The following is a 22,557-nucleotide window of genomic DNA, read 5'->3' on the forward strand; positions in this document are numbered from 1 at the left end:
TCGAGAACAACATTTTTAGCCCTAGTTCAGTCTATAATACAGTGTGGAATTATAGGATGGGGTGGATTATCACAGAGTACCATTCGCCCATTAATATTACTACGTAAAAGAATTATTAAAATATGTTTAATAAGAAAATTTGATCATCCAACTCATCTCATATATAAAGAATTTAATTTTTTAAATATCAAGCATATTTATATGTATACTATTTTGAATCACTACCATAAATATCAAGCTAACTTCATATCATCCGACCATGGCCACAACACAAGAAGATACAATATTTCGCTCCCCCTCATTGAACCAAAATGTAAGACTGAAGCAGGTCTAAGGCACAGTTCTAATCACGGTCCAAGATTATATAATGATTTTATAAAGAGGAATCCTAAACTAAAATTATTAAACAATACATTATTCAAAAAACAAGTGCTTGAACTGTTTTTAAAATTATAATCATGTGAATTCTTATTCTTCATTTATTTTTTGCTGTCACTTTAACAATGTTGTATTCTTAACTTAGTATGTTCATGACGCATACTGTAGGGTATGGTACCGTTGGTTTGTTTGTTTGTTTTTGTTTTTTTCTTATTCTTCTTAAACTTTATGTGTAATTACATTTAACAGTTTAATCACAGTTGTGATGATTATTATTATTAGGCTATTATTATTATTATTATTATTATTATTATTATTATTATTATTATTATTATTATTATTATTTCATTTATTTTTTTTTCTTCTATCCAGTTTTCATTCTTGGTCACACCCGACCTCAAGCATCTTGCTTTTTCAGGTGTGACCCAGTTACATTGTATTTATACAATAAATTGTAATATGTAGGCTATTTTACTATGAGATTGGTAATCAATTTCGAATTTTGAAGAATATTCATATACGAGTATTACAATAATATTGTAAAATATTTGTTATTGTATGTAATTTTTGCTTGCAATAAAATCTTTGTAAATCTTGTAAAAAAAATACTTCTTTAGCTGTTGATTTTGCACCCATGCAAGAAACGCAGATGCACCGGAATTTAGATGTGTCGTCGCGCATTTCCAAAGAGAAAATGAAGATAATAGGCAGTAAGTTATGAAATAACAAATAGATATGCCGTTAAATGCTTCAAAACAACACCAGCAACAGATACAAACAAATCGTCCTCAGTAAAATATATTTAATTGCTATTGTCATCTCGTAGTGGCTGAATAACTGTTATAGTTAAATAAACAAATTAAATAAACAATGCTAAGTACTCACATGAGAAAACCGGAGATGAAGGCCGTCTCGGGCAATACGACACTGAAGAACACTTCCTGGGACTTGTTGGCGGGGTTGGCAAGCCTGCTGCTGACCACCGTTCTCGCGTATCGGGACTTGATCCGAGACTCCACTCTCAGGCTGTACATTTCCGGCTTAGGCAGCTTTGGAGGCGCCTGGAGCAACAAGCAGTCGTTAAGGAGATGCTCCGCCACAATTTATTGTCGCCAATTACTACTCCGTGGAGAAATTAACGATCCCGTCTGTTTCATTTTAGCCGCCCTCTGCCCTGAAGACCGGTTTTAATCGTGAATGCTGAGTGTTCCCATGGCAACGATCTGTCCAAATAACTGAGAGCTGGTCACACGGGGTTAACACCTATCGGGGAACATTGACGTCCAGAATGAAAACAAGTTTATATTTACACTAGGGAATTCCGCTACTTGCTAATGCAGCACAACACCATAGTCCATTGGAAGGATTGGAAAGAATTCGGAGATGAATGCACAATAATGTTTTAAGAAGGAAGACAAAAAAAAAAAAAGTAACTTACTTCAATAGATAATTTTCTTTACATTTTGCTACCTTTTAAATGAACCTGAGAAACACATTTAGAGTCAGGATTCCCTCTTATCCTGTGAAGAGGAGAAACCTTGTTCGTTGATAGTCGTTATATTTAATATTTACCATAGATACGGAAAACAAGAGCAAAGCGATGCATTGTGTCATCTGGTCCGCACACTTAGGCCCATTGTGCGGCCCAGAGGTCTGCATCGGACGTTTTCGCTCGAGCGCCAAGTAGTTCATAGCATAATCCGATAGGTAGCGCACATGCATGATGGGTAAAATTGTCACGAGCGATAAATCCTCGAACGGTATAAGCCGAGCGTTAGACATTCGTTCTTGTTACAGTGATGAACTGTGTAGTAACCAGTGGCGTAGCGTCAATGTAAGCTAAAAAGCTCAGCTTCCCCACTTAATAATAAGCCTGCAGTTTATGGACAAAATTATTTATTAATTTTAATAGAATTTATATGTATGCGTTAAATATTGTGATGCGGCAGGTCAGGATGATTTGTGATGCAGCAGTAAACAAGAAGCCTGCACACACCAGCTTCCAAGCAGACTGGTTTCTCACACTCATTCTTCTGTCTAACCCACCCCGCAGATTTTCCATCCCTTTCTAACTAAACTACACTGGTCGCAAGGCTCGCAAGAAGCTAGCTTTGACATTGAAAATAAGTAGTTTCCGAGTTATCCCTTTTTGTCAGTTGTGATCAGTTGAAGTGTTAGTGTGCATTGTGGCTGATATAATAAATAATGAGCGAAATAACGGTTCCTGACACCAATTTACTTGAATTTTTTAGGACAATTCTATTATCAAGACTGACTTATGAATAAAATTGTGATCTAAAAAACAAATGACCGACTCCCTTGCTGTCAATGAAGGACACACTCAAAATACAGACGCATACTTACGTAATGATACTGATTGATATTGTATCTATTGACCGTTAATATTGTGATTTCTCTAAGTATGACAGGGAGTGAGCTAATGTGTTAGGCCTACGTATACGTGTCTATTTGTTAGAGATATGTGTAAACCGTGAAATCATATTTTACTACGTACCATTTGAGATCATGCCTTATTGGTGTTACGAGGTTTCAACCAATCTTTGACTGCTGACTTGACATTGACTGCTATTTATTTTAAGACTATATTTTTGTAATACTTTTTCTCATATTGCATGAAAGACAACTTGAGTTGGCTTCCCCTGCTCAAAATTTCATGCTGCGCCACTGGTAGTAACATCATAGATGTTTATCATTTCGAAACTTTGCAGTGTTTAACTAACCTCTCCATAGTACAACTACAAAACTTTCTTTAAAACGTAATATAAATGTTGTAGGTAAATGGTTTTTTTTTTTTTTTTTTTTTTTTTTTTTTTCCCCACACAGGAGTGATTTTGTTTTTGCCACATCTGATAGATGTTATTGGATGTAAATGTAATTATTATAAACGGAGAACACAATCAAGATAATGCAAGAACTGTATCAGGTTTTCTAGTAAAATAATAATAATAATAGTAATAATAATAATAATAATAATAATAATAATAATAATAATCTCTAATAATTAGTGTATCAATCTTTGCGTCTGTAACAGTTGTGCAGCATGATTATTCGTTTTATTACATTTTCTGTGACGTTATCTCTGTACTAATATTGTTATTAATCTACTGCTATATCAATAATATTTTGTAAAACGTTTCTGCATTGTCGCAGTATATAGGCGGAACACTATGTATGGACCTAACATATTATATATGTGGTAAATCAAATATTGAATAATTATTAATTAGGAATAATAACTGTATATCGAAGTTTTTCATACTATTTTATTTATAACTTCATGTTCCTGTTTTGGTACGTTCCATTAAAAGTTTGTCCCAAACGCAGAAAATAAAGCCTTATTTTTACCGTGTGGGCAAAACATATGTGTATCTTATCTGTCGCCTTCCATACAAGATGAGACATGTCGGTGAGATGACCTTGTACTGTGCTTCTATTTATTACGAGCGTATCACGACCGATCGTATCTCACTCGAGGGTGCGACACTCGACCGAGTTCAAGCGAGCGATTTAACTCCAATGCAGCACTCTGGTGCGACCTATAGGCTTACATGCGATCATTGTCCACGTTCGACAGGTGGCCTGATGCTGACAGGTAGGCCATCCTGTCTCAGCCGCTGATAAAGACAGGTCCCATCCGTGCACGAGTAGTCTGATAAGCCCCAGAGAGCCGGAGTCCCAAGCCTTTCCTACGAGTAGGCCTACATCACCATCGGAAACCCCAAGACTTCACCCAGCCTATTTTTACTATTGAAGATGATAGACGAAATGAGGGAGAGGTGGAGAGTGTTGAAGGAATGATAGATATAAACGGGAGTACCCCGAGAAAAATCTTCTGCAACGTCTGCTTTTTCCACCACAAATTCCATCACGATCTGGCTGGGCCGCCTGAATGCAAGACCGGTCTCGTAAGCCGCGTCTGTGGCTCAAGTGATAGACAAAATTGTATTAAACTTTTTTGTTTGAAATATCTCAAAGATAACCCCCTGGAATTAATAACATTACTTACGGTTCATTGTGTGTGTGTGTCCCCCGCCCGGGTTCCACTCAGTCTCCTGCAACATTCAGTACCTGGCCTTTCCGGGACTTGAAAGGCGGTCGGAGCGTAGTGCCAACCACACCACCTCATTCTAGTACAGAGGTCACGAAAGCATCGAGCTCTACCTCAATGCCACCACCCGTCTTCATACCTTTACCTTAATATAGTTTTCTATGCCATGTTTACGTTATTCCATAACTTCCGTAGTTTGAAAACGATAGCCCTATTAAATGCAGTAATTAGAGTCTGACAGTAATAGTACGCCTAATAATAGTAATAATTCTTTATTTATACTGGCAGAGTTAAGGCAATGGGGCCTTCTCTTACACTCTACCAGGTCACAAAGTATACAATCAGTGAAAAAATTAACAAAAAGTTAAAGAACAGAATACTAACATATTACAAAAAAATAATGATAATAGCATAATAAATCGACACTAAACAACATGAAAATAATACCATAATAGAAAAAAAAGAAAGTAAAATACATTGAAATGTAGTAAAAGCAACTCATTTAGTACAAATGGTTAATATGAAGAAGGTAAGGAAGAATATAACAAAATGGAATGTAGGTCTAATAAAATAATAAAAAAAGAAAAGAAATACGAAAATTAAATAAAATTCACAATAAAAAGGGTATGATAATAAATTCATCTGGTGATCAAGAGAACAAAAAGGGAAAAGGAAGAAAAAAGATATATATTTTTACAAAAATAATCGCAGAGAATAGGGCTTATAACAGAAAGGAATCAGAATTGAAAAAATGCAATTTTAGTTTATTTTTGAAACTAGACAATGTACGACAGTCTCTGACGTGTTGTGGTAAAGAGTTCCAGAGATGAGCTGCAGAGACGGTGAAAGATGAAGAGTAGAAGGATGTTCTGTGTTTAGGAATGGAGAGTGTGATATGGTGTTGTGAGCGAGTATCTAGGACAAATGATATGAGGACAAATGTTGAAAACGAGAAGCTAAGTAGCTAGGGTTAGAGTTTTGAAGAATGTTGAAGAGTAAAGTGAGAGAGTGAATAGTTCTTCGCTCTTTGAGACGGACCCAGGACAGCATATTTAGTGAAGGTGTGATACGGTCAGATCTGCGGACGTTGCAAATAAATCGAACACATGCATTATGAACACGCTGTAGTCTGTCTGTCAGTCTCATGTTAAGGTCAGTGTAGAGAGTGTTACAGTAATCAAAATGAGGCATCAAGAGCGACTGCACTAAATTCTTCTTAAGAACCAACGTAAGAAAATTTCGACAGTACAAGAACGTGTAAAAGTCTCAAAGAAGTAACCGTAGAAAACTTGTCCTATTTCCGTCATTGGTGCAGGCGGGAGGGGAGCTGGCTCATCGGGCTGAAGCCTTCACCTCCATTTTGCAAGAATTATTTTGAAATTGTATTACCGAAGAAACAATCTACCAATGGCGATGCGAGTGCGACACTGAAAGAAAAAAATATTGTTTGACTATTTCTACCGGAAATGACGAACATTTATGCCCGTGTGCACCATTCTCGATTAAAATTTGACCATGGTTAAGTCGACACTTAACCATCGTCAACGCCAATTTGCGGTGCATCATCCTCGGTCAAAGTTAAACAAGAGAGTTGATGATGATCAAATTTGATCACGGGTGTGGAACCGATTATCTTGAGTTGAACATGGTCAAGTCGAGAAAAAACAAGATGGCGGCACGATTTGACGTACTTGACGAGGAAATGATGCATCTTGAACACGCAAATCACGGCGGAAATAACAGGATTGGTGTTAATGTGGAAAGAGAAGATCCAGAACTCTCTCTCTTCCACTGTATGTTTTTTTTTTTTGTTTGCGTTTTTGTGAAATGGAAATTAGTTGAAAATAGTTGAATACTGACCTCATTGCAGATAGGCTATTTACCTATTACATATTATATTCAATTGATGCAAATTATTTAATTTATCAGACAACTGTCATGCTCATTGTATTAATGTAGACCTCTAGAATTTTTTAAAATAATAATATTACTTGATTATGATATTGAACACTGATATAAATTGCAATGAATTTATTTTATTCACTTCTGTCTAATGTTCAATTTCATTTAATCACTCCTTACACTACACAGGGAGGTCGATGGCTAAGAAGTGATACCTCATATCTGTAAATTTGCAGGTGAATAATAGAAATGCTTTTCTGAAAATAGATGAATTTTTTATATATGTTTCTGCTTTGGAAGATCGGGACTTCTACTCGAGGACAAAATATTAGTTAATTATCCAATTTTGTTAACATAATAATAATAATAATAATAATAATAATAATAATAATAATAATAATAATAAAGTAGTTATTCTATACCGGCAATAATGTAGTTAAAATAAATGGCCATTTTGTAGTCTGCGAAGTTATCACTTATTAGAAATAGATTTGCCGTTTTAAACTATTACATGACGTTTTGAAACAGAATTATAAATTATTATCAATATTACGAAATAATCATTGTATAAATTATGTGGAATTATGTAGCCTAAACCCATATAACTCAACTGGAATAGCGTTGAATTGTAAAGTTAAATCCAACCAGGTAGCCTGCTATTCTCTTAGAGAACTTCCGTCAGTACTTTTATTCTCTAATACAGATGCAGAATTTCTGACAAGTTCTAAAAGAATTCCCACTTTGAACTGCGAGAAGTTCGGTACTCTTTTCTTTTTTCTCTTCCATGATTATTGTAATTTGTTACTTGAAATAAACAGTCCGACAAACAAAAACGAAGCGATAATTGACAGAGTGCGTTCGTTCATTCTTTCATACGCGGAAACCTAGCGCTCAGGTAATTCTTCTTCAAGTGAGCGTACCATCAGCTGACGGTACAGAATTTAAAGGTCATGTTGAATGTCAGATAAGTTTTATGAGATTATATTAAAATCAAGATTTTATTCAGTCAATCACTTATCGGTTATCAATGACAGAAAATTCTGTTACATTGAAAAAGACAATTGGTAAAATTTATCACGAATATTTTCGACCTGCCTAGAGGTCATCTTCAGGTGATATTTTTAGCATACAATATAAAAAAAACTAGGTGAGTTTTAAATACATTTGAACACTTATAACCATGTTTGCTTGACATAAATTGGTGGGTAACATACATTAAATGACATATAGATTAAAATGTATGTTACCCACCAATTTATGTGAAGCAAACATGATTACAAGTGTTCAAATGTATTTAAAACTCACATAGTTTTTTTTTTAATATTGTATGCTAAAAATATCACCTGAAGATGACCTCTAGGCAGGTCGAAAATATTCGTGATAACTTTTACCAATTGTCTTTTTCAATGTAACAGAATTTTCTGTCATTGATAACCGATAAGTGATTGACTGAATAAAATCTTGATTTTAATATAATGACGGTACAGAGTTAATCGAGGGAAAATGTTGGTGCACCGCATCTTAACTTTATCATTGTCAAGAGTTAACCATGTTTCCGTGATTGCTGATAAACGGACTAGATGATCGAGAATGGTGCACACGGCCATTAGAATAACAAAATGTTTATAATTCTGCTGACAAGTTGTTTTAAATTGACCGATGATTTTAAAAGGAATTATGAAGCTACAGTTCTCAACACACCAACTAGATTTTGTAGGATCGGCGTCTGTTCGTTCTTCTTTCATTCTGCAGTGACGGAGATTGGATTTGATTTAGGCCTATAGTAACTTTTGGGGAATCTAAATTGATTCTAAGTTGCATTATACTCGTATTGCAATAATAATTGTTGCCTTTTAACAGTCTTACTAATAAACCGTGTATAGTTTTTATACGAGACTTATCCAGAGTTGAGACAGAAAACGTTACTAATAAACCATGCATAAGCGATGGACGTGTAAACAGGCTGTAACTATACAAGGGAATTGCTTTGCAGTAGTTATATACACGAAACCCCTTGTTTAAGCGTTGTATATAGAAAAAAAATGGCTGCCCCTCTAACAGCTGTTCGTATCGACTGTCATTTTATGATGATGGTTGCCTTGTAACCACAGGCGAACATACCAAAGAACACAAAATAATTTTGCTGTAGCTTGTACTCTTTGATCAAAATATAGTGTGGTCATCGATTAGAGCCAATAAGTTGTACTATCGATACTTAACACGCCACACTAGAGCGCTCTACTGGATACAATAGAGAACCTCAGATATTCTATTACCTTTCGTAATTAAGAAATGACGAAACTATGACGCAGCTATGTAACAGTTGTACTGTTATACACGACATATGTAGTGATTATTAGTAAGGAATTTACACACGACGTATAAACGAGCTACTCATTGTATAAGTATAAAACAGTTAAACGTATATACAGTCCATGAGGATTTACTTGTCTAGTCCCTTTTAGAAAGAGAGAGAATGCTCACCATCTCTCTCTACCCTCATTTATGATGGTCGACACTCCTTTAAACGACCACGAGTTACCAGTGGCGGCATTCTCTTCCTCTTCAAATTCTGACTCCACTCCGCCAGAAAGTTCGTCCGTGTCCGTGTCGTCCAAATTGATTACGAACCAATAAGAAATTTCCATCTACAAGTCCATACTTCTCCCAATAAAATTTTTCAACTTTTTCTACGTGTTCACAGGCCTTCCTCCAATTATCTTCCGTCACTTTTGCAAGAGCGCTCATTTTTAACTTGTTTCCATATTAATTCAATCGCGCTTAAGTCACTATAGTATGGTGGCTGTCTCACTATAGTAGGGGGTTTGACCGATTTTATATGTTTTGAAATTGTCTTTTTTTGTTTTTATAAGTTCATAGAATACAGGTTTCATGGATCGTAAATCAAATTCAACGTTATTGTTACGGAGGCAGGACTGCATTTCAAATTTCGGTATTGGTGAAATCGGTGCCGTATTGAGTTCTGTTGAATGATAGGGGGCATTGTCCATAATAATGCTATTGGGAGGAATGTTTGGTAATAATTGATTAATGAATCAGTTCTTAAATACAGTACTGTCCATCTCTTCGTGATAGTCTCTAGTTGACTTAGATTTGAAAGTTAGAAGCGCGTTGGGAACGAAACATATTGAACATCTGGCGTGTAAAATACTATTGGGGTTTGAAGTGGGAAGTCAATTTCGTGGTTATCGCTTTTCCAAACTTTGCTTTTCGTATGGTTCACATTAACCCAAGTTTCGTCTAGACAAATAACGATGCGTCCAGTGGCGCGTAATTTCTTCATTTTTCTTAAGAATTTAAATATTTTTAAAATAACATCTGATTTTTCCATTAAAAATTTTCTGGTTTGAGTATTTCTGACACAACTAAATTTAATTTTCTTTTAGAATATCTTTCAAACTCAATATGCTTCCAGTGAATAAGTTTTCCTTAATTAACGCGCTATTTAAATTTTTCAAACTAGGCAAAAAAAATCAGTCTGATATAAAGAATAAATTACTCTTCTTACAGCGACAATTGCAGTTTTTAGGAGTCCTGTTCGGGCGTTTCCTTCCTGGAGTTCGCAGCACACTTCCACTTCCGCTTTCTAGCGCTTCCTTTTGTTTGTTTGTTTGTTTTTTTTTTTCTTTCTTAATCCTGTTAACACCACGAGATGATATATCTGTCGCTGCAGCAGTTCTTTCGATAAAACTCGGCACAGATATTGTTTGTTTTCCGCATTTCAATGCCTCACATTCTTCAGTAAAGAATTTATGTGCATTAATAACCATGTTCATACCGTCCGACTTCAAGGCTTTCCCGCGTTTTCCCATAGCCTATTGCCTACCATTATTATTAAATACAAGAGCACAACACTCATTACAATATTTAAGGTAACAGAGAAACCATACATCTCCGAAAACATTTTAATTTGTGAATTATATTATATTAAATTGGTACAACAAGATACAAACTCACTTCACTATTCACAAAATATTACTAAGTAATGAACTCGAACAACCCCGAGCCGCCACTGAGAGATCCACTAATTGGGTTTGCAAAAGTGTGAAGGGAGAAGGGAGGAAAGGGAATTCCAAGAATTGTACAAAAGGAAACCTTTTGCCCGTCACATCTGGTGACAGTCGGTAGACAAGGACCTCAGACAAGGACAGTAGAAATCACGCCAACTTAATACTCATGCACTGTAGATAGAGTTTCTATTAGTAAGACCGTAAATGTAATGCGTGTAAGTTATAGGAAAATTTGTGAAGTAATGTTCCCATCTTAAATTGCTGGCTACGCCACTAATTTCCACAATAATCCACTATAAATTGCTTTTGGGCTAGATGATTTCTTCGACGTTCGGCGTGGAAAGTCATTAGTTCCTTGTTCGAAGTTGATGTAAACAATGCAGTTAGTTCTATGAACATTATTCTGACTTGTAACAGAATGTTTGTTACCAAGTGAGAAGAGAAAGTTGTATTTCTTCCTGGAAATCAACGTTTGGCCTGTTGTAGGTATATCACCGCTATTAGCATCTGTAAATAAATAACGCCGGGATTTTCGTATGTGTACGACAATTAGATGAGTGCGGTGAAGGATGCGAGTCACGGCGTGTGACGTCACGGAGAGAGGAGCAAGCTGTAGCGCGGTCGTGAGCTACGTGCCGCATCTTCACCGTCAGGTAGTCGGGTCGTGGTAGAGGTCGCGCCTGCTTCATACCGTGGGAACAGTCGGCCAGCTGCGTGCAGCAACGGTCTAAAGCGCACCTTTTTGTTTACTTACTTTTGGGAATTATTTAATTGTGATTTGATCTCTATGGGTAAGAGATATTTTCACTTTTAAATATATTTTAAGAGGAACAATTCATTTATAAAACAGATTCGAACATCAAAAACATGTACTGTATGGGGGAAAACTTACTTGAATGAAACATTACAGAGCCTATTTCTAAGAAGAAACCGAAGAAGAGAGAGATGGAGAAAGAGAAAGGGATTATGGAGAAGGAGAGACGAAATATCAAGAGAAAGAGAAAATTGAAAAGAAAAAGAGAATGGGAAGGAAATATAGTTGTGACTATAGAAGGAGGGGGCTTAGTAGAAGAGGGGGAGGGGAGAAGAAACGTTGGCGAAAGGAAAGTTCAAGGAAATAAAGGAGGAAGAGACTGAAAGTTAGAAAGACAGGGTGAAGAAGAAAACGGTCAAGGAACAAGGAGAGCAAGAACGAAACGGAGAAGGATAAGACGGGATGGGGCATAGAGAAGAAGGTTAAGAAAAAAATGATGAGAAGGAAAACGGAGAAGAAAATGACAAGAATAAAAGAGTCAGAGAGAAAGACAGGCCGAGACTGTATAGTTTTCTCTTCCTTCTTTATACTTCTTTTATGTTCAGAAAAAAATAAAAACAATATTTCTACCCTGAAAATATTTGTTCTACGTCACAAGACGTTACTGGAGCAAATCTGAAATATGATACAGTATTTCTTACTATCCAGGAGAATGGAGAAAGTTACACAACACAGAACTGCACGCATTGTATTCTTCACCTGACATAATTAGGAACATTAAATCCAGACGTTTGAGATGGGTAGGGCATGTAGCACGTATGGGTGAATCCAGAAATGCATATAGAGTGTTAGTTGGGAGGCCGGAGGGAAAAAGACCTTTAGGGAGGCCGAGACGTAGATGGGAAGATAATATTAAAATGGATTTGAGGGAGGTGGGATATGATGATAGAGAATGGATTAATCTTGCTCAGGATAGGGACCAATGGCGGGCTTATGTGAGGGCGGCAATGAACCTCCGGATTCCTTAAAAGCCAGTAAGTTTAAGTTTATTTTTTACTATCATCAGGTGAACAACTACTTTGTGAATATAATAGCGTATCTCGTATGTGGCACATAATATTAAACCCATAATTGTTTTCAACAAAATTTTTCATTTCTATTGTAATGACAGCTAGGAAGTTAGTATCGTAATTCCGATGTTGAACTTGGACTGTAACGCTACCGAATGCATAGCAGCACGAGACGTCAACATTTAATGAAAAATAATCCGGGAAAAAATAAACGTGTTACACACTGCTGTTTGCATAATTATTTAATAACAGATGAGTTTACTTTTTGAAATAATGCATAATATTAACATTATGAAAATAATACAATAATAACGGAATAGCTCACTTTGTTCAAAATCTAAACTATTAATACAGGGACATCATTTTATTTTTACTAACATTTTTAATATTAACCTGGCTATACCTTTGTATCAACGCCGTTTGCTACCCCCTTCCACGACTGGAGTTCGATGTTACTGGCGTAATGTACAAACAGATCACTTTAGTAGGTATAGAAGGGAAGAAAAGTAGTTCATCCATTTACGTAAACTAGAAAATATCGCGCTTTTGAGTTTGATAATTTTCATTAGGTTTTTGTTTAATCAAAATACAGTATAGTATTAACAATGAGTGTTTTTATTCATGAACTGAGCTGTCCATGTGGACGTATTCATTACGCAGTGTATATTATACTGTCTACAGCACATTAGCGTACAATATAGCCTAGAGAATAAAGTTAAATTGAAAAATAATCATAATATGGATATTTAAACACATTTTTGAAAATGATGGCCGTTCATTTCGATACAGGCTTCAGTTCTAATGTGCATATCATCGCACTATAGACTATTGTACCGAATTTCAATTACCAGTTTCGTCTTTCGTAACTAGTAACTCATGTTGAAATAATTCTGTACCTACTCTATAAAAGAGTACCTTACGTACTGTAAATTCAATCTTCACTTCTGTGCGATCCGAAAAGACAAAATTACTCAGACATACTATCTACTGTCCGTCCAAGTGGTTATGTGGTAGGGTCGTAGAAAAGGAGGAAATCACGTGACAGTTAATTACTTAACGAGGCCCTTTTGTTTAAACAGTTGTATAATATTACGTAGATGTCCAATTCCTAACAGAAATTAATGTTCTCACAAAAGAGCTAAGACGACAACCCACCCACTAGCTGGCGAATAAAAGCAGGTGGGGGAAACCGGGATACGGCGGACAGTACCTGTGCGAAAATGATTCAATATTGAAAGCTCTTTCGTCACTGGAAAACGCGAACATATTTTTGGAACGTACTGTTTACTATAACCGTAAGGCTACTATGACTATATGCGGTATTGGATCTGTGTGCAGGACGGTTGAACTTCATCCGTAGAAGGGGTGGGAGTGAAGTACATTCAAAAACTCAGGTACAATAAAAATTGAAGTAAAAATAAAATGCTGTCCCTGTACAAAATAACAATATTCTTCAAACTATTCACGACTGTACACACAGAATGATACTATGCGTTGTTTATGTGAACTGCGTATCGTTTGTAGCACGCGAGAAGAGGGCGAGACGCGACTGACATCTATACTCGCTGTACTCAAATTGAATCTACTGTTTTGGTTACGAACTTCCTACCTGTGGTTATAATTTTTAATAAGCACTAGGCATTCATAAGTTACAGAACTCCTCTGTGATGTGGTCTGTAGGATTCAAGGCCACCGCTAAAACACACAAAACAGACGCGATACAATGGACACACAACCAGTTTCAACGGAAGGAATGAAACAATGTAACTTTCTACTTCCCTGCCGGAATCGAACTTGATCTACTTCACTCTGTGCTCTGATTTGGGTCATAGCTGAGGACGTAACAGGCGTACTCGTGTTTCTATTATACTAGTGGCTTGTGCAGCAAATACTGCAAACTCAGTCCATAAGAAGTTCAAATAAAAATTGTTCAGATTTATTTTCATTGAAGAATACCTGACATTTTGAAAGTTGTTCCCATAATAGTGAAACATACCCCCGCTGAATGTTTTTTATGCCAAATACTTTTCCTTGAACCTATCCATCTTAAGTCCTTGAGTTTCAATGCGAAAACATAAGTAACAATGTTAGGACGATCAGCGAGTTTTTCATGTGGGAGTAATGCAGTAGCTATTTCAGGTCATTGCGGATTGTAGGTGAAAGTTAAGAAAATTTCAGGTTCGATTAAACCAAAAAAATATGAAATTAATTTTGATTTAGTTTTAAGACGCAGCTAAAATAGGAAGCATGACTCATTACTACCTAGGAAAATTAGAGAATCACACATATAAATATCTATATCACACTGCCATTAAATATATGAAAATGACCCACATCACTTGATTAATAACTATAAAGATATTTAATTTTTAGTGACAATATTGTTACCTTACGTAAGTTTTATAGTTTTCAGTAACATATATATATATATATATATATATATATATATATATAAATTATAGAAATGAAGATCTAATTTAAAATATTCTTTCTCTGCGTCTACTTATACAGGGACATCATTTTATTTTTACTTGCATTTTTATTGTACCTGCATTTCTGAATGTACTTCACCCCCACCCCTTCACTAATGTCCTTGCTCCCGTCAGACACACAAACTTACGGCCGCTGTTGCATTCAAAGTCTTCAAGCAGTGAAGTAAACACTGCAGTGTATAGTGTGTTTCAGAAATATGGTTGCGTTTTCTATAGAAGAAAGAACCTATATTAATAATATCGTATTAAAAAATTATATTCAAGAAACGATAAATTCAATTTCAGAGAATATGCTTCAAAATGTTTTTAATAATATTTGTAAAGAATTGAAGCCTGCATTGTAATGAACGGCAACCATTTTCAGCAACTTGTTTAAAAATTCGGATTAGCTTATTTTGAATTGAGGTGGCTACTAGCAAAGGAATGCTAGTGACATTTGTAATAACATGAGTTAAGTGCATCCAGTGTAAGCTAAAGTATCTAAAATTTTAGTGGCAAAGGGATATTTTAATCTCATCACACATTAAAATTTAAATAAATATTTCACCAATTTTACGAAAGTTTGAATATTTAAACCCCATTTTCTCAAAAGTAACTTAAGTGCACTTACAGCCCTTTACTTATGACCCCCTCAATTTAAATGCACTCTCTATATTGATGTTAACATCAATAATTAATATGCTAAATAAAGTAGACATTACATAATAAACATAGCCGCCTGAAGAGTTGAGGTTTTGAAAAAAATGTTACTATACTGTATTTTGATAAATTCCATAAAAGTGATGATCAAACTGAAAATCGTAATATCGTATTTCCCTACAACATAAATGGACACACTACTTTTCTCTCCTCCTATACTTAGTAAAATGATTTGTTTACATATTGCACTAGCAACATGAAACTCCTGTAATGGAAGGGGGCAACAGTGTTTCCGAGTATAGCCAGGTTAATGTTAAAAATGTTGGTAAAAATAAAGTGATGTCCCTGTATAAAACTCCAAAAGGTTTCACTTTCATATCATCAATATAGCATTAATGTGTGTAATTAGTGACAAATAGGTCTACTCACATAATTGCATTAACTATAATAATATTTCATTTTTACTGGTACCCTATATAATCTCGTCAAACATTCTTAAGTTTTGTAGTTCTTAATATCCAATACACAGCTGTACGCGGAAAACTACAGACAGAGAATCAGACCTGTAAATTACTTTTTATACGTTTTCAAAAAATTACACAAATGAAGATCAACATATTGGGATTATGATGTCAGAGAATCTGAGCCATCTAAACTCTAAATATGTCAGCAATTCTGCAGGTCATGGTCTTCGTGTAATAGTCTATTGTTTATTGTAGTGTGTGTTTTGTTTTATTCTGAAATGCCATTATTTCTCTAAACTGACGAAAGATGGATTTTGGAAAATAGGAAAATTATGTAGGAAAACTAACGCTTCACTGAAAGTTACTATTTTTCTGAAAATCCTTGGATGCCAAGCTTCAAAATGAAGGGTCATTCATTAAAATTCGTTCAGCCGTTTTCCCGTAATTTCCATTACCATTTCAAATTATATATAGATTTAGAATTAGATTCAAATGCAATGAATTTTAAAATAAATGGGAATGGTCGAAAAATCTTCAGTTCCATTTGTTTTATTGAATATGCGTTGTGTTCTAGCGTATTTTTGTACGGTTTTAGTATTAACAGGTTTTTTAAACGCAAATTCATTATAATTTAGATTATAAATTAGGGCGGAAGCAATCACTATTCGCACTGGAAGTGTTCAAGGTGATGTGAATGCTGATTTGATCTTCCCCATGTTAACTAATTGTAGCATATTGAAATGTGCTGCCACATGTCCTGTTTCGTTACTATGGCAACTAGATCTATGCCGATAGCTGGGCAGATGTCTGTGCCTGCATTCCTGTATTAATTGATGTTGTCGCAGTTCTTTGAACTGTGCGTGTCTCGTGTGTCAAGACGAAGTGCGGTGAGCAGAAAGAGTTGATTCACTCAGAACGAACAAGGCAGCGTGTCCATCAGCTGTGGACGTGAGGACGGCCTCTGTCACCATTGTCCAAATTCCATTCTATTACAGTTTATCACGAGAGGATCTGAGATTGCGATAAATTCTCGAGCTACGCACTAAAGAGAAATTATGTCTAAGAATCTCAAATTCTTGAATGGCATTTATTACCATTATTTCCCAAATGTGACGGGAACAGTGGAATATAAATACAATTCATGAAATGCGCTTAATAAAAATTGCTTACACAATTTTACATGCAATAAAATTTTGATTATTAATTAAATACACAATTGTAGTTTCATTTCCGAAATTGAGTGACATTCTACGTACAGGTACCTATATCCCTAATACAGCACATATTTTTTTATCTTATATTATTTCACTAGCCGTACCCGTGCGCTCCGCTGCCCTGTTAGAAATAAATATAAAGTAATTACATAATTAAAATAGGACGTTTGATCCAGGGAACATTCGTGTTTGTTAGAAGAATAAATCGTTTAATATTTTACTTAATTGAAATTGCATTTAAATAATTAAAATGCGATCATTTTGGTCCAGAGAGCACTCATTTGGTGCAATGACAATTCCTTTAACATGTTTCTTATTTGTTATTACATGCAACCATAGTTTAATGAAGATTGACATATCATTTAGTTTTAATGTGTAAACTTTATATTACTTGCTATATGTTTCCATTGAATTATGGTAATAACTTAATTTTAACCATTGTTTTCTACGTCTTCAGTAAATGGCGCTTGGCCCACTATGATTCTGAACCCTTCAAATAGCTTAAATAGTGATACAGCATAAACAGTGATATGTAATTATATTTCTTTCTTTCGAAAATGTAACAATTCACGATCTCCTATGTACCATTGCCATGGAATGAATAAATGTGTTTTTTCTTCCTACTCAACAATTTTATATTTTGCACATAGGAATTACTGCAGGAACAACAACGCTACAATCTGAGGCGGTGGTGAAAATGTATTGTATTTTTATTTTAAAAGTCTATCAGTCCTATCAAAATTTTGCATAGAATAAAACTTATCGGAAATCATTTTTAAAGAAACTTTTGTTATGTAACATTTTTCACAAAAAAGCAATAATAAGCGAGATATTTCGATTTAATTCAGGCCCCGTTAAATGAAGTATTTTGAATGCCATATAGCCTAAAATCTAAATTACAACGAACTTAATTTATATTTCAATTTTCATCGAAATCCGTTCAGCCATTATCGCGTGAAAAGGTAACAAACATCCAGACAGACAGACAGACAGACATACAAACAAAAATTTCAAAAAAGCGATTTTCGGTCTCAGGATGAATAATTATAGGCCTACATGTTAACACCAATTATTTTTGGAAAAGCGAAAATTACCAGAAAATTTTCGGTTATATATGTATTATTAGTATATATTATATTATATTATATTATATTATATTATATTATATTATATTATATTATATTATATTATATTATATTATATAAAAAGTGCGTTGATAACGGATGTACTCCGATAAGTAAGTTTTTAATTTGTTGTGGGGGCTCTTAAATTTCAGAAGCAACAACTTTTACAACAGCGCAACATAATCTGCTTGGCTTATTACCCAATTTTTTTGCATTGCATTTATTGCATATATAGCCTATTTTATGTATTTTAACACGAATCAATTCAGCATAGTTAAAATTTGAATTATAAAATAATGGATTGTTAAGCTAACGTACTATTACTGCATATTAAATCAATACACTCTCGTTGTTCGTTAATTCTCTGAGAGTAAAATGAGTGTGTACATAAATATTATTTTAAGAAATACAGAAAATGAATGTACAAAATACTGTAGCCTATTAAATTATCTGTGCATAAGAAGCTATTTTAATCTTACATGTCCTCGATTTACTCAGAAGTTACTGTGACAACATTATAGCATTATGTCCATCTAGAGAAACTACACTTTCCAATGGTGAAATAATAATTAATTATACAAATCGGTTAATTTAGCTTCCGATATTATTTCATACAAACACAGAAAGATTCTCTGTAGGCTATTTTAATAGCTTTCGATTGTTGTTGTCCAAGGCCCCTATAGACGAAGTCATTTGTTCTTATTTCCTTGCACCGTCTTAGATGGCGTTATTTTAATATTAAAACTCATTTATCTCATTAAATATCAGTCCTATCAAAATTTTGTAAAGAATAAAACTTATCGCAAATCATTTTTAAAGAAACGTTTGTTATGTAACATTTTTTCAAAAATCAAATATAAGCGAGATATTTCGATTTATTTAATTCAGGCCCCCTTATAACCCCCCTTTTAAATAAAGTATTTTGGATGCCATATAGCCTAAAATCTACGTTACAACGAACTTAATTTATATTCCAATTTTCATATAAATCGGTTCAGCCATTATCGCGTGAAAAGGTAACAAACACACAGACAGACATACAAACAAAAATTTCAAACATGCGATTTTCGGTTTCAGGGTGGTTAATTATATATGTTAGGACCAATTATTTTTGGAAAATCGAAAATTACCAGAAAAATTTCGTCTACAGATTTATTATTAGTATAGATTTAACTACAACGTTATTTTACGACTGTCTACTGTTTGGAGTGGTACATTGTTGTTGATACCACAAATGCCAAATCTAGATGGCAGCTTTTGGTCTCACTCCCCGATGTGAAGTTAGTAATCTAGGTGGCATAGAATTCTGTGGTTGACACATTGAATTTCTGTCTTCAACTGGCCAGTCTCCTTGCTCCTACATTACCTATTGGCCATATCAGCAGACATGTCCGCCATGTACGGTCACTAGGGACTGAGACCTTGTGGAACATCTGAATCTTGATACTTGTATCTGTATCTGTAGTGGAACTGGGAATCTATCCTGCCTTAGTTTCGAAGTGCCTAGACTTGCAGTTATTTTAAGATCGAGAAAATGCTAACAATCTCGATCAGATTGATCGAACCCTGATTTGAACCACCTCGCCTTGTTTCAGATAGTAGTAATAATTATGTATTTACTAATATTAATGTGTTCACCAACAATGATTAGCCAATAATAGATTAGCACAGGAATTACTATAATAATAATGATGATGATATTTAATTTAATTTATTGGTCTGACCCAATAGCTCAGAATAAAATTTCTTCTTCTTCTTCTTCTTCATGCATTAAGCCCTGCTAAGGCTTGTTGCGCGCTCCAAATTATTAGTTCATTGGTCTTTCCATCGTTTTTTTGGTCTTCCTATGTTTCGTTTCCCTTCTGGTATATAATTTAATATTTTCTTTGGGTATCTTCTCTCATCCATTCTGTCTACGTGATCTAGCCATTTTTGTCTATGATGGTCTATTCCTTCATTTAGGCTAAAAATCTGTAATTGATTTCTTATGTCTTCATTTCTGATTCTGTCCCTTTTAGTGACTCCCAGAACTGATCTTAAAAACCTCATTTCTGCTGCCTGTAGTCTACTTTTGTCTCTACTTGTCATTGTCCAAGTTTCACTACTATATAGAGCTGCAGGAACTGCCATAGTTTTATAAAATTTTATCATCGTATCTTTTCTTACTTTATTTTTTAAAGTTCTTTTAATTGTTCCGCATATGTTTGAAAACATTTCAACTTTATTTCCAATATCTACCTCTTTAACATGTGATATTGATGATCCTAAAAATTTAAATGTATTTACTTGTTCAATTATATTATTGTCTAATACAAGTTTACATCTTAGCGGATGAGTTCCTTGAAATGCCATAGATTTGGTTTTATTTTTTGATATATCAAAATTGTAATTAATAATTATTTTATGGAGTTCAAATAATGCTCTTTGTAGTGTGTCTTCATTGTCAGAAATTATTACTTGGTCATCTGCATATAGGAGTGTCATTATAAATTCTTCCTATTATAATCAGAGGATATATTTAAAATGTTTAGCCGCTGTTTCCATTCTCGGATTGCGTTGTCTAGGTATAAATTAAATAAAGTGGGTGATGTACAGCACCCTTGTCTTAGTCCGGTGTTAATACTTGTTGTTTTAAATCTTCCACCTCTTTCTTTTACACATATAGTTGTACCTTTATATATTTCTTTAAATGTTTCAGTAATATGATTTGGTATACCTCTGTTAACCATTATTTCCCATAATTTTTTTCTTTTCACTTTATCAAAGGCTTTTATGAAATCTATGAATATAATATATGTTGGACAATTAAATTCTCTCCTTTTTTCTATTATTTGTTTTATAGTGAAAATGTTATCAGTGCATGACCTTCCTATTCGGAAACCTGTTTGTTCTTCTAATAAAATTGTTTCAATAATGTTGCGAAGCCTTTGGTTTAGAATTTTTGTATATAGCTTGTAAACACTATTTAACAAGCTAATTCCTCTGTAGTTTTCCGGTTTAGTTTTATCACCTTTTTTAAATACTGGTACAATTAATGAAGTTTTCCATTCTTCTGGTATTTTCTTTTGTTGCCAGCATTGATTTAAAATGTTTAGCAATCTAAACTTCATTCCATCAGGTATATATTTCAATAGTTCTGTATTTATTCCATCCTGTCCCGGAGCTTTCTTATTTTTAGAGTCCTTTATAGCTTGTTCTAATTCCCAATATTCTAAATTATCTATTTCAGTTTTGACTCTTATCTCAGGTGTGTCTAATTCTATTTCTTCTTCGTATTCATTAGTCCATAAATTTGTACAATATTCAAGCCATAAGTTGTAGTCTAATATTTGTAGATTTGCTATATCTTTTTCATTTTTGTTCAAATGTTTCATTATTTTATAGGCCGTTCTTTGTCTTCCGTGTATATAATTTTCTATATTAGAGATATATTTATCCCAGCTTACATTGTGGGCTTCTCTAATCATTTTTTTGTATCTTTGCAACAGTTTTTATACATTTCCAAAGCTTGAGGTGTTTTATTTGATAGCCAGGTTAAATATAATAATTTTTTCTTCTTTGTTATATTTTATAATTTTTCATTCCATATGTATAATCCCTTTTTATTTCTTCGTAATTTCCTTTTCCCTAATACTTCAAAAGCAGCTTTTTCTATTATTTCTTTAAACTTTGACACATTCCAGTTCTATGTGTTCGCTAACAGCATTTTGATCCATATATAATTCTATTCTAGATTTATAAAGTGTTCTTATTGATTCCTCGTTTAGTAAATTGGTTTTCCATCTTGTATCTTCTATTTGATTTCTTGTACGATTTAATTTATACCATCTTGTTTTAAGGTCCACCTTTCCCCTCACAAGGAAGTGATCAGTGCTAATATCACAGCTTCGTAGAACTCTTACATCTCTGAACAGTTTGGATAGTTTTTCTTTCGCAATAAAATAGTCAATAATAGATCTTAATCCTTTAAAATGAAAAATTATATAAACAGGTTTCAGATAAAAGTGATTAAGACATAAGAAAAAAAATGGAACCAAGTATAATTTAAATTTAATGTACGGCATAAAGTTGCTGACGAAATATCGCTACATAAAATTTTATAATGGTGGTGACGATGGCATCTTGAAGATCTCTCGTCAGCTTGTATGTTTCCCTCCAGTTTACAAACAACGAGTTATTCTTCTCTTTCTATCTAGTTGTTTACAAAGGCTTTCGGAATGGCGCCTCTCGCTCCGAAGAAGAGACCGGTAACTGTGATTTTTTCAATGTTGTATTTCGCTGATAGGTACTGAATCGTGGGCTCGTAGATTTTCTTTTTTTCTCTGCGTTCACTTCAGATGGCTGAGATTTCAAATCTGATGGTAGGATCAATTATTTCGGCTGTCTGTTTATTTCTGTTTATAGCTATGATATCGATCCT

General features: G+C 34.3%; 1 protein-coding gene across 4 annotated transcripts in view; it reads right to left on the minus strand.

Annotated features, from left to right (window-relative positions):
- The window catches only part of LOC138691073 (inter alpha-trypsin inhibitor, heavy chain 4-like), a 196,534-nt gene that overhangs the window by 66,832 nt on the left and 107,145 nt on the right, over positions 1-22,557 (minus strand). For all 4 annotated transcript variants that reach the window (XM_069812761.1, XM_069812760.1, XM_069812762.1 and 1 more), the window contains exon 3: positions 1,264-1,439. In XM_069812761.1, the coding sequence (XP_069668862.1) occupies positions 1,264-1,439 (176 nt within the window). The remainder of the gene's footprint in view (positions 1-1,263; positions 1,440-22,557) is intronic.

The sequence above is a fragment of the Periplaneta americana genome, chromosome 16, assembly GCF_040183065.1.
Source record: "Periplaneta americana isolate PAMFEO1 chromosome 16, P.americana_PAMFEO1_priV1, whole genome shotgun sequence".
NCBI lineage: Eukaryota > Metazoa > Arthropoda > Insecta > Blattodea > Blattidae > Periplaneta > Periplaneta americana.